General features: G+C 29.4%; 1 protein-coding gene across 5 annotated transcripts; it reads left to right on the top strand.

The window, feature by feature from the left end:
• Positions 1-3,671: 3,671 nt before the first annotated feature.
• On the top strand, positions 3,672-10,791 carry LOC109860200 (aminopeptidase N-like). 5 transcript variants are annotated; one of them, XM_020439122.1, is made up of 13 exons: positions 3,672-3,825; positions 5,079-5,569; positions 5,683-6,126; positions 6,218-6,401; positions 7,109-7,259; positions 7,390-7,483; positions 7,646-8,034; positions 8,199-8,518; positions 8,827-9,014; positions 9,416-9,709; positions 9,909-9,987; positions 10,207-10,266; positions 10,492-10,791. In XM_020439122.1, the coding sequence occupies exons 1-13, from the start codon at positions 3,823-3,825 to the stop codon at positions 10,561-10,563; spliced, it is 2,769 nt and encodes a 922-aa protein (XP_020294711.1). In that variant the 5' UTR covers positions 3,672-3,822; the 3' UTR covers positions 10,564-10,791. The 5 variants fall into 5 exon arrangements, with proteins under 5 accessions (XP_020294711.1, XP_020294712.1, XP_020294714.1 ...); XM_020439123.1 differs by having other exon boundaries at positions 10,216-10,266; XM_020439125.1 differs by lacking the exon at positions 5,079-5,569 and having other exon boundaries at positions 5,627-5,744; positions 5,953-6,126.
• The last annotated feature ends 3,874 nt before the right edge of the window (positions 10,792-14,665 follow it).

Below are 14,665 nucleotides of genomic sequence, written 5' to 3' on the forward strand. Positions count from 1 at the left end.
ATTCAACAACCGCCCAATTCACCTGATCTGGCACCATGTGACTTCTTTCTATTCGATCGACTCAAAAAACCACTACGAGAAACTCGTTTTGAGAGTGTGGAGGCAATAAAGCTAAAATCGCTGCAGGCACTAATGGCTATACCAAAAACCGACTTCCAGAAAAGCTTCGAGGGGTGGATCAAACGCTGGCACAAGTGCATCGCAGCCGACGGGGACTACTTTGAAGGGGACAACTTGAATTTTGAAGAATAAACATGTACTTTTCTTTTTATGAATAAATTCCGGATATTTTTTGATCATGGTAGTATATCGAGTTATCCCGAGAAAAAATAGAAAATCATGTGATCATATAAGATTATATGTGGATCGAATGCACTTTTGTATAATCGTGTAAACTTTTATATAAGTCGAATATGATTTTATATAAGTTGGATATGATTTTATGTGATAGTGTGATGAAAAATGAGATCTGAAGTCTGGCGCGATCTGATTTTATATAGTCATATATAAATATAAAAAATCATATACTATCGTACATAATTTTATATATTTATATACCAGCGTGCTCGTGCAGTTAGTGTGCAACGTCGTTTCGCGTAAACTTGGCGCGAGGCACTACAGTGCCTCTTGATGATTATATAAATGATATCAGATTGCGTCAAATTTCGGATCTGATTTTACACAATCACATATAATCATATTTAACTTATGTAAAATCATATTTGACTTATATAAATATTTACGATCATACAAAATTACATTTGATCCACATATAATTCTCTATGATCACATGATTTTCCAATTTTTTTCGGGATGTTACTTAGTCAAACAATTAGTATTTTTTTTATGTATTTAAAGAACTGTAAATGATAATTTAGTTTTAATTTAATGTAATAATTTATTTTTTTCTTTTTATTAATTGATATGTGTGTTTCCAAAGAAATATTATTTACATATTTACTTATAATAAAAATTGTATTTGCAAACCAAAGTTTGTTTGTTAGTTTTTAAAAATGTCGTACTTTGTAGGAATACGCAATATTTTCAAGTAAAGCTATAAGAAAGATTTGTATGCAATATATTTTTTTTCCGACTAACCAAACTATTTGCAATAACATTTTAAATAATAGAGATTTGCGATAAAAGAGTAAATACTACTCAATGTATGCTTTTGCATCTAAGGCCATTGCACGTGACACAATTTTAGTCGGAATCGTAAAATTTGAAGAAGAATTGCTTACAATCTTACTCGTGAAAAATTGAATTAGATCTAAATTGTTTAGATTAAATCCAAATTAAATCCAACTAAATATAACTTACATCTAAATAGATACAAAGTACATCTAAATAGATATAAATTAGATTTATATAAATATAACTAAATGTATGTAAATTTACACTTTTATTTATTAGTAGATCTACTTTAAATTTACTTAGATCTACTATAGATATACGGACAAGTAGATTATTTCAAATCTGTATAGATTTGCTTAAATCTAAATAAATCGACACAGAATATGTATCGTAAAAATACAGACATTGTAGATTAATGACATAAACATGCATCCATATGCTGAGGTATATATCAAGAGCTTTTTCAATTGTTATATAAAAAAATATACGCATACCGATCACATACATTTATGATTGCCATTTATATATTAAAATAAGCAAAAAGTGTTTACTTTTTGTATAATAACTTCTTGTTATACTTGCGGCTTAATTTGCACTTAAATTTTTTGTTTAAAATACTTCATATATTTATAGATACAAACTATAGAAAAAATGGAACCTCATGTAATCATATAGAATTATATGTGGATCAGATGCAATTTTGTATGATTGTATACACTTCTATATAATTCGAATATGATTTTATATAAGTTGGATATGATTTTGTGTGATCGTGAAAAATCAGATTCAAAATTTGGCTTGATCTGATTTTATATGATCGTTTATAAATAGAGAAAATCGTGTATGATCATATAAAATTAGATCCAAAATTTTGGGCTATTTGATCTTTTACATATAATCGTCTATGATCATAATTTCTATGTTTTCTCAGAAAGTCATAATTTTATTCTAATTTACATAGCTTTTAGTATTGATGTTACACATCCAAGTAATTTCAGCAATATAAAAGTCGGATCTATCTGGTGAAGAATATTCTTACGAGCACGTACATTTTACTCTTTTGTTCCATTGACACTTGTCGAATCTAAAGTAAATAATAATTAGTGTATATTGCGCGCCGATGCGTAATCAACAAGTTATGAAGACCGAACGAGCCCGTAGACGTGAGCATGCACGAGTCGTCCAAAAGGACACAATAATCAACATTGCTTTTACAGTGAAACCGAAAGTCAATCGCGATCGACCAATCAGAAATAGTCACACATGTTTTATTTAACCATAGAGTAGTTAGGCCTGGTTTATGCGAGCAATAACTGTTAACTTATGCCGGAACTGATAGAGTTTAACTATAGGATTTCAATACTTATATTTATACGGATTCGGCAATTTTTTGTATTAACAGAAGCATTGAAATCCTATAGTTAAACTCTATCAGTTCCGGCATAAGTTAACAGTTATTATCCGCATAAACCAGGCTTTAGACATAAAAGGCCATTACTTTTGACTTGTTTGCTCGAGTGGTTATAAAGGTTCGAGTCTTGTATGGATATAATTTTTGTATTATTTTATTTATGTTTTTAAAGAGAAACAACAGTTGGTTACACTAAAGCATAAACAACTGTTGTTATTTAAAGATAGCTTAATTTATAGAAAATTTACGTTAAAAAATATGTTAAATTAAATTCTATAGAAGTATAAAGTAAATTAAATTATAAAAAATCTATGAATTGTTAGTGTTAATTGTTAGCGCTGCCAAGTCTCTCAACAAGTCTATACCTGCTACATGCATGCTATCACCTCTCACTATCCCTCTCTCTCAACTCACTCTCAGTCAGACGTCTATCTTCGTTGCTCTCGGCCACTTTCTCGGTCTGTCGCGGCCACCAATCAACTCACTGCTAGAAAAGAAGAGAACGACTCCACGACTATTTCTGTCTCTTTTAACGAAGCTTCAGTTTCCCTTACTCAAATGTACCGTTTAGTATACAAGGTGTCCGACAATTACTTTAACATCTCTTGTAGGCAGGTAGAAGGAGGAAAACTGAGTCGAAAAGTCCTGAACCATTTTTTTCTATTACATATACTAAAAGAGTAATTATTGAATAAATCAAGCCAATCAGCGCCGACCTTTAGCTGGGCTCACGTCAGTGAGCCACGCGAGCGCTCACGCACACCATACGTGTGGTTCACTGACGTGCGTTCGGCTAAAGGTCGGCGCTGATTGGCTTGATGTATTCAATAATTACTCTTTTAGTATATGTAATAGAAACAAATGGTTCAGGACTTTTCGACTTACTTTTACTTCTATCTGCCTACGAAAAATGTTAAAGTGATTGTCGGACACCTTGTATAAGTCTATGCTTTATTTCTACACATACGTTTACATCAAGTAAATTCCACTTGCCGTTTGCAACTCTCATGAAAACAATTTATCCTTATTTCTCATCGAAAAGTAAACAAAGATAGATAACGCTCACGAGCGTTGCGAACGGCAGGTAGAACTTACCCATCGTGGTGTGTATTCATTATTTCACAGAAAGGACTGCTCTTTAGTTACCCAAAAATTCTCGAAGAGGCAAGAACGCACAGATACTATCACGAGATAAGCTTTCGATCTTGTTTGATTACCAGTTGGCAATTTTTTTGCAAGATTTATACTTCAATGCATTGAATATCACTATACAGAAAATGGTAAGTCATTAAACTATTTTTTGTTGAATAAAAATTGCTTCTTATAGTTTACAGAATACTATAAATTTTGTATTTAACCAAACACAAAACAGAACATAGAAAATGAAATAACATAGACCTATTATCTCAACAAAGCATATTATACTGTTAATGATTAAGTGGGTGAAAAAGCTTAAAGGTAAATGTAATAGATAAAATACGAGAAACATAGAGAAACAGAGAAAAAAAATCTTTAAACCTGCAGTCTACAGGTGATAGTAGATAAAAGAAAAATTTGTGTTTATTAATTAACGATAAGACCTTTTTGATCAATTTTATTTTTGCAATCATCATCAGCCAATTCTATAATGTGCAAAGTAGGAAATATATAAGTTTGTTTAGAATCTACAAACGTTTCAAAGAAACATGAAAAAAATACGCATATAAATATATAAAAACTATTAAAACATAAACAAAATGAAGCAAAGCTAAGTTTCCAAAGTTAAAATAGAAGTAATCACAAAATATATGATAACAATTATGGAAATGTGTAAGATACATTACAATCTCAAAAGACACAGAGTACATGTCAACAGCCATGTTAAGAAAAGTCACACAAACAACACAAACATGAGTATGCGAAAACATACAAATGAAAGCTTTCTTTCACCAATCATTACCGATGGACTACAGACTTCGAAATCGTTACTTTTTCTATATAGTTAATGTACATTAAAATTAGGTATATAATTAAATAATTTTGTATATCTTTAGCATATAATAAGTGGTATATATTGTTACAATGCAGTATCAATTTTTCTTCAGTGTCGTAATATTCAACTTATCTCATTTAAAATGGATTATAAAAAAATTAAACAGTTTTCTCGTAAGTGACTTTATTAGGTGATTATGGAATTTGTTGTAACCATAATCTGTACTTCTGTCTTTTTTAATTATGTATGTCGGATAAAACATACAACAATAACAAATAATGTCGTGTGTGCGATAAAAATAAAGACGCTGTAGAATATTTTTTGAGAAACACATACCTCTATGCTTAATATTTTATGAACTTTAAAAAGTGTTAGTGAAAACTATTCTCAAAAAGGAAGATACAATTACATACAATTATATTTGACATTTATGTATTTAAAACAGCAATTAATAATTCCTTTTTATATAATACATTTTGTGTTATACTTGTGATTTTAATAACATGTGTACTTCTTGTTTAAAATACCTTTATAAGATAATTGTACAAATTTATTTTATAGATACTAACTACACAGATGCTTACAGTTCTCGGAACTATATGCTTCTTATGTGTCAATGGAATTACTTCTTTTGCTGATGTACATTTTTCTCCGCACTGCATAGAACCGATGAAATATAGTACGAATATTTCTGCGGAAGTACAAAAAAATTCTCTTATTGTTGATTCTCTTGTTAAACTGCACGTTAAGTGTCCACTGCAAAACATAAAATTGTATTTCGGACGTTACTGCGAACAACCAAAAATTAACATCATAACTAATGTTTCTTCTACTTTTCCAACTTTATCTTGGGAAACAAAAGTTTTGCCATTTTTTTCGGACGATCGATTCAAAACCTTGAACATCAGCTTCATTAACCATAATAGAGAACACTTTAGAATACAACAACAAATAGTAAATAAACGTAGATTGTGGATATCTGCAAAATATAATTGCAGTTTAGATAAAGTTATGAGAATTTATCCATTTATTGATGAAACTAAAATAGAAAAGTAAGTGCATAAAATACTAATACAGAAATTATTTCTTCTTTTGTACTGTTACAATAGGAGGTATAAAGATTTTAAAGAACAAATTACTAAGAACAACGTTTTACATTCTATAGAAATTTGATATTACCGCGTATTCCCGCTGAATGGATATTTCCATGTTGGGAAAATCTCGCAAGTAAGGCCACATTTACTATTCGAATCAAGCATATCAGTAGTGAAACAGCTCTTTCAAATATACGTGATAAACTAGTGGAAAACTCTCAAGTTTATACATATACTTTATTCCGTACACCTTTAATATCCACTCGTGCCGTAGCAACAGTAGTCGTACCTTCTGAATGTACCAACTTTACTTTCGAATCAGATACACTTATCATACACAGCAGATTACAAGTGGAAAACGACATTTCATACGCACGACGTCTTATACGTCATATTACGAATTTTATTAAACTCAAGAGAAGAGATGTTACACCAATTTCACACGTGCAGTATATAGCACTTTCAACAAACTACAGCTACGAAACTATAGTAACTAGTGGACTTGTCCTTTTCAGGTAAGATATATTACTCAAAAAATTAGCTTACAATAAATATATCCACATGCTGCGAACGACAGAAGTGCATTCAAGACACTACTATTTTTAGAGACGCTGATCTTGCATACAATGAAGAAATTGATTCGTTTAGAAGAAAAATAGAAGTAACATGTTTGGTTGCACGCAGTGTGATACAAGAAGCGTTCAGTAATTGGGTAATTACAATTAAACAGTCTGATTCTTGGTTCATCGAAGGATTTTTGACATTTTACGGAGTTTATGTAGTCGATCAGGTAATACTTGCGTTTGTAAATCTGTAGCTTTTACATCCCGAGAAAAAAGAAAAAATCATGTAATCACATGTAGGATTATATGTAAATTGGATGTAATTGTGTATGATCGTATAATCTTTTATCTAAGTCAAATATGATTTTACATAAGTTGGATATGATTTTATGTAATCGTGTAAAATCAGATCCAAAATTTGGCGAAATTTGATTTTTTATGATCATATAAATACAAACAATTATGTATGATAGTATATGATTTCTTATATTTATATATGATCATGTAAAATCAGATCGTGCCAAACTTCGGATCTCATTTTACACGATTACATAAAATCATATCCACCTTAGGTAAAATCATATTTGGCTTATATAAAAGTTCACACGATCACACAAGATTGTATCCGATTCACATATATTTTTATATAATTACATACTTTTCACATAGATATTTAATGCAAACCAAGAAAGAAAAATAATAGTATGTATTATGTAGTGATTTCAGACATTTTGGTGGAAGATGTTATTGTCACATTGCTTTTTTAATGTTTTTTTAATGTTTATATTATACTCAAAACTTCTTGACTATACTAGACGAATTTGTATACTTGATACCAAAATTTTAGTAATACAACTTTGTATTACTAAGTTCACCTTAGAAGAAATAACGAAGCTAAAATATACATAGGCGTAATCATATAAACTTTTGGTAGATTTACAGTGAGACTTTCTTGATGTCGATTGTGGTTCAGACACGGCGAATGGTGTTTGAATATACACAGGCATTTATTGATTATTATTATTTAATAGAAAATAATCCATTTCTCAAAAACGAAACTTTTGATAAAATGTGGAAAGAGAGAGGTAAGAAACATTGTCATTTAAACCTCAAATACAATTATCCAGGTATCATTGTATGCATTTAAAATCATTAATAAAACTACATCTTGTGATTATAATTTGATAATTTTCACACATCGTATTTATGTTATAGGATTTAATATTTTCTATATGATGAATAATTTATTCAGTATCAAAAATGTTCTGCACGACTTTATTTTTGAGAAAGCGATAAATGTGTATAACACGTGAGTATTAGAGTTATTATAAATTGATCATTAAAATAAAAAATTGTTTGTGGATTTAAGCATGATTTTCGACGTAACGTGAAGACTTCTTTAAATATTCAGTACGTTTAAAACTACTAAAATCAATGTACTTTTTGGTTTGTTATTTGTTGTTATCAATAGTAGTACATCAAAGCAGACATATAAAAAACATTTTAGTCTTGATAATATATGGATCAAAATAATGCTTGTGCCAACCATATATAACAACATGTATTTCAAGAATATACATATAAAACATGTGATAACTTCATGGATAACACAATATGGTTATCCTGTAGTACGAGTAAAACGGGACAATAATACACAACTTGTAGAAATTATGATTCAAGATTGTGTTACGGTTAAACAAAAGAACATGTGTGCATACAAGTGGTGGATACCTATAACCTTTGTAAAAATATCAAGGAAAACGTTTAGTACTACATATCTGTACCTAAAACCATACGGAAAAAGCAAATTTCTTGCGAATATGAAAGAAGATGATTTTATCATAATCACGGAGCCAAATGGTAATACAATATAAAGTATGACTGTAATGTTGTATTTAGTCTCTAAAGTATATTTGAAATTTTTAACATTGTAACATTTATGCTTTTTTTGCTTTATTTCGCTTGTTTTTCTTTTTCGTAATTTTTTGTAATTGTAATTTTTTTATCCAAACATTTATTTGTAGGATATCGCGTCAACTATGATCGTAAATCTTGGGAAAATATTGCTCTCTTCCTAAAAAGTGAAAAATCTGAGACTTGGGTTGCATTTAATTTAACTGACGTCACTTTAGCACAACTTCTTGATGATGCGTTTTATTTTTTAATACAAAATACAAAGTATACTGTACCTCGTGCTGCAAAAAGTGAAACTTTAGACATATTTTTCAATCTTGCAAGCAATGTAGTTCGCGTAAAGAATTCGTACATAGTGTGGCATTCCATATTTACAACTCTTCAATACATATCAAAGAGTTTTCCATTACCGGAAAACGCAAAGATCAAGGTACATATTTTTTCAGTGCACTACGAAAGAACAAAAGTAAAAAATTCTAATCAGCAAATAAATGAAAGAAACTTTCAGTGAACTAGTTTTATAATATACAGTTTATAAGTTACGTTTTCTTCTGCATTCGTCTTTGATCAACTGACAACAGAAAAAATACTATAAAATAATTTACAAAAGTACCTAGTAAAGTAACGTTACAAAACAATAATTAATATGCGATGATTCTTAAATAAATATTTTTTCAATTTACTAAGGATTTACAAATTAATCAAAATATATTAATACACGGTACACTTTTTCTATAGACTAAAGTCCTAGAAATATTATATAGTTTTTTTGTAACTACATCACATACAAATAATTTTGAAAATACTGTCAGTAATCAAGTATATTACGAAGTTGTAAAATGGACATGCACTCTTGGTGGCTTAAAGTGCAAAGATCATGTTACTGCTATATTACAGTGGCATTTAAAAAATCCTGTACATTACAGGTATGTTTTTATAATTCTTTCAAAGTGACGTCACTATAACGTTACTGTGTTTTTTATGCATCGCACATAGTATGTTAGAACTGTAAATTGAATGGTGATATTATAATATTGTAATGACAATAAACATTCGCAAATGAAGTATTCTTTAACTAAAATTCTATAAATTTATAGTAAATACATATTAGAAATCACATAAATTTGTAAATTATAAGTATATAATTATATAAAAATTTAATTGAATATGACGTCAAAAGACACCTTGCTTCTACGGTTCTAATAAACATAATTTAAAATGTAACATGAGTTGTAATACATCATTACGATATCAGAAAAAAAAACTAAAATCATCCGAGTGATACTTGTGTAAGAGTAGAATTATATATGTTCGTTAATATTTCCAGACTTTTGCCAAGTTGGCAGAAATGGATATACTGTCAAGGTTTACTTTTAGAAAATGGTACTTATACGTCTGATTTGTGGCAAAACATAGAGAAAATATATGTAACCCAGCAAACCTTAGGAGAAATGTTTGAATTGTCACCTTGTTCTGGGCATAATATTTTGCAATCTTTACGATTGGTTAATCTACAAAACAAAAGGACGTCTATTAATATTCTACTCAGTAGTATAGCAAAATATTCAAAAGATGTTACATTATTGAAAAGTATAATACACAAAATAAGACGTGTTGCAAGGTAAAGAATGTTCTGTATATAAAAGTGTTTATATTTATTCTGTACAAATAAATAATATAAAATATATATTATGTAGTCTGCATATTTATTTATCATTATTCACATGATATATATTGTTTTATTATCATGTGTAAGAATATGTTGTATGTACATAAAAATTTCATTCACTAAGTATCTATTATTTGTTCTTTTTTTGTAGACTATCTATCACAGACAATCTATTTGCATTGATCATTTTTATTATTAACAACACTTATTCAGAAGAAAATCTTGAAAAGGTATATGAACTTAAGATATATGAACTTAATTGTTTGTTGTTATTTGTAAATGTAAAACATAAATCATATAGGTATACATATGTATAAGCATGCGTGTGTATTAAAAGTATAATAATTCTTTATATACCTTTAATTGTGTTTAGCATATTAAAAAAATATATATAATGTATAAGAATTTTGCGTAATATCAGTTATCAAATTCAATGTTACTAACTTAAGGTTTTTCAGATTATAGACCTGTATTTTGAAGAACTGCCTAACATATCTAATGTGGAAAAGGTAAAAGATTTTTTTTTAATATAGAAATATAAATGTTTAAATAATTTTTCTTTGTGCATTGCTTTCTACTTGGGTAAATTAAAATTTATGTTTATCTTATATATATATACTGGATTTTTTGACTATATTTTTGTTTCTTTTACAAAAGTGTATTTTTTAACGTTCTCAGACGTATGCAAAAGTTTGATTTTAAATGTTATTGTAACTGTATTTTGTTTTTTGTAGGCAATATTTATCAAAATTAGAGAGAAAGTTAAGAGTCGTCGTAAGATGCTAAATAAATTGAAAATGTTTTAATGAAATTGATAAACACTTACCACTAACCGCACGAATTAGTTAGTTGTGACTACATAAAATTTATTAGTATAGGTATCCACTGTTTTAATTATTTACAAAAGAGTATTCATGTGTTACGTTGAAGACTACAGTTATTTTTTTGTATAAGAAACCTCAATGTATTTTATGACACTAATAGGTATTTATGAATTATGTTAAAATTCAGATCTATAAGATACGGAGTTTAATAATTTGCAAAGTGGTCATAAAATAAATTCGAGTTTTTAATAAGATGATTAATAATATATAAAATATATAAAATTTTGTATGTTGTTTATACATTGTAAAAGAGAGAATATAAGAGAATATAAGAGAGAATATAAGAGAGAATATTCTAAATCAATAAAAAGTTTCAAATATTGTATGACCACTGCACGTTTTATATAAAGCACTCATTGATGTAAAGAATGACTTCGCCTTGCGTGGAAATTTTAAACTATGTCGAATTATACATATAGATTTTGATTTGTGTGAAATGTCAAAAACTCATGTGGAATGTTTCGAAATAAAAAATATTTAATGTAAAAAAACTTGGCGCGGCTGCACCAAAAACTAAAGACAAATTGCAGACGCGCCAAGTTTTTTTACATTAAATATTTTTTATTTCGAAACATTCCACATGAGTTTTTGACATTTCACACAAATCGAAATCTATATGTATGATTTGACATAGTTTAAAATTTTCCACGCAAGGCTAAGTCATTTCTTACATCAATGAGTGTTTTATATAAAAAGTGCAGTGGTCATACAATATTTGAAACTTTTTATTGATGTAGAATATTTTTTATTTTACAGATTTTTATTTTACAGATTCAATTTTTATTGATGTAGAATATTTTCTATTTTGATTGTAATACTTTTTCTAGAGATACGAGGTGCGCATGTACTTGGCGCTTTTTTTTATCTTTTTTTGAAAAGGTATTTTGTTCGGATATCACACATTTTTGTAGAATATGGTTTTGACAAACACTGTTTTTACTGCATTATATATAACTTTTAATTGTTTTTATTTTAATTTTAACCCTCAACGGACGGACATGGGTCGGTTTCGTCTGGAGCAAAATTACTTTCTGAAAAAAGTAAGTTTTTTGTTGTCATATTTGCTAAAACTTATGAATTAAAACTTTTTTTTTCACTAAATTTAATGATGGTGTCTTAAATAAGACAGTTTAAAGAATATATACACATTATTTCAGATTTTTTTAGAAATATTTAATATTTTTAAAAAGCCCATAACGAAAACGACCCATGTTCGGCGAATTAAGGTACCGAAAAAAAACACGCCATCCGTTGAGGATTAATTATTCTTTTCATATATTCATATATATATATATATATCAAAATAAGAAAAACATCTCTTGAATAACAACACACGCATACTTTACACATTGAAGAAATTTTAACATTTATTAAATGTGTATTCTATTTTTCTTTTTCCACATAATCGAGAATAAAATTTTTCGCAAACATCATGCTCGCGGCTAAACAAAACTACGATTCCAATAAAATTACAGAACTTAGAGAAATACTATTACTTTGACAATGTAACGAATCTTAAATGTGTAGAACAAATAAATTACGGCCATCCTTGTTACGCATGAACATGTTTTCTCGATTGACGTCTAACAAGAAACATCTCGGCAGTCCAAATGCATTTTTACATATCACGTATTAAAATTTACTGTTAAAGCTTAACCTGTTGAAGCTTATTATTAAACCTTACACAAAGATCGATAAGTTATCACCATTAAGTCGCTACCACGCAACATCACAGTTAGTTGCAAAATTAATAACTTTTAAACTAAAAGAGATAAAGGAAAACAGTTTGCGTCATAATCCTTAGCGCAACAAACTGCAAAATACCAGCCTAGTTCGAACTTTCTAACTTTAGTTATTAACAATCAATTGTTTAAATAATAGAAATTATTAAATTTTTACCGTAAGGTATTTTGCAACTAACCAATAGGAACTGAGATATAAAAACCATTTTGCTCTAATTTTTACCGTTCTCGAAGTATTCAATTTGTTAACTTTCACTCTTTGTCATAAATCGCAGAGTAGCCGATTTAAGGTACCTGCAAAATTAGTTTCAAGCTATCTGTTCTGGTTCTCGAGATATCCGCGATTTGCGAAAAAGACTATGTATCGTTAAATGTAGAATAAATCAAATGTGTATATTTGTTATTCATAAACTTTATTGTAAAACCCCGCGTTTTCGGAAACTCTCCAATCACCGAATTAACATAGGATGGTATATCTGTTTTATATTTAGTATTTTTTATTTTTTATTTAACAAATTTAATAACAAGAGAGTACGCTCGATATTTTTTAATTTTTTTTATATTTGTATTATATATATATTATTGTATTATATTGTATTATTATAATAAAACACAAAAAAAGATTACGCATCGTTAAATATAGAATATTAAAATAAAGTAAAAAAAATATATATTTTTTTTTATTATATTGTATTATTATATATTATTATATTATATTCTTATAAAACACAAAAAATGTTTAATATTTTTTCTACCGCTATACTTAGCGCGAGACTATGGATGCGTTCCGAGTTACGCATATCACGTATTTCTCTATACTATATGTAACGTGTACTATAGATAAATGCGCGCATATGTGTAACTCGGAACGTAGTCTATATCTACACGAAAGTGTTGTCACCTGGCGGCGACAAGAGGCGAAGTACGCTCAAGCATCGTCCCAAGACGTGGACGAATTCGTAGAACCTAGTTTTTAGACATTTCGGACTTTGTATCGAGATATCTCCGTTGGAAAAGCACGGAAAAAAAACCGCGAACTAAGTTTTTTCGTGCCTCGATCTCAACTTTCGATTGAGTCTACTACGAACTCGATCGGTTTAGCCGTTGTTGAGATCGGAAAATCTCGAAAAGTCTCCTCTCAGCTAAATCTCGCGTATAAGAGGCACGGGGTACCTCGCGCAGCGCGCGCGCACTTCGTTTGTGCATATACTTGGCGCGAGGCACTACCGTGCCTCTTGATTTATTATGGTATACCGCGCGCCGATGCGTGATCAACAAGTTATGAATATCGAGCGAGCCCGAAGAAGTGAGCATGCACGTGCCGTCCGAAAGAACACAATAATCAACATTGCCTTTACCGTGAAACCGAAAGTAACGCGATCGACCAATCACGTAAAGGCACCCATGTTTTATTTACTCAAAACGATAAAATTTTCTCTTTAAAAAAGAATACAAAAAAATTTAAATTACAGCTAAAAGAGTGTGTTTGTAATACATTTTGCAAAGATTCCGAATGTAGTTTATTTTATCGCATTTTCTTACCAACAAATCTTTTAAATCTACACAGGAGTAACAATATCGCACTTAAAAGTTCAAACTATGTTTCCGATTTTTTTCACAGATCTGAAACATAGATTTACTACATAATAGAAATATCTTATATACACTGTATATAAAAGTATAGTACATAAAACATTATTGTACATAAAACAATGAAAAGTCATACAGGGTGATTCAGAACAACCCGTTATCCTTGATGAAATTTTGCCAAATAAAAAGTTGTCTTAAAATTTAGTCAAGAATATGTATTTTCAAGGATAACAGGTTGTTCTGAATTACCCTGTATGTCAAATACAATATGTCTATCATCATTTATACAGGGTGTCCTAGAATTGGTGTAACATTTCTCGTAAACAAATAGAAGGAGTAAACCTGAGTCAAAAAGTTTTATACCATTTTGCTAGATTTGCAATAGTTACCGAGATCTTACTTAACAAATGTCAGCGAATAAGCATGTATCAGGTCGTCTTACGCGCTGAAGACAGCCCAATGCGCTTCGCGCGTTTACAGTGTTACTCGTAGCAGCATATAGAAGAAGCCAATATAATAGTATATACTCTATAACATATACACATTAAAATGTAATTGTGCGAAGCTCGCCGGGCTGTCCTACGCGCGTAAGACAGCCCGATGCACGCTTATTCGCGAATCTTTGTTAATTAAAAGTTCGGTAACTATTGCGAATCTAGCAAAATGGTATAAGACTTATCGACTTAGTTTTA

This window comes from Pseudomyrmex gracilis, unplaced genomic scaffold (assembly GCF_002006095.1).
Source record: "Pseudomyrmex gracilis isolate BER0280 unplaced genomic scaffold, ASM200609v1 scaffold_344, whole genome shotgun sequence".
In the NCBI taxonomy this organism is placed as follows: Eukaryota; Metazoa; Arthropoda; class Insecta; order Hymenoptera; family Formicidae; genus Pseudomyrmex; species Pseudomyrmex gracilis.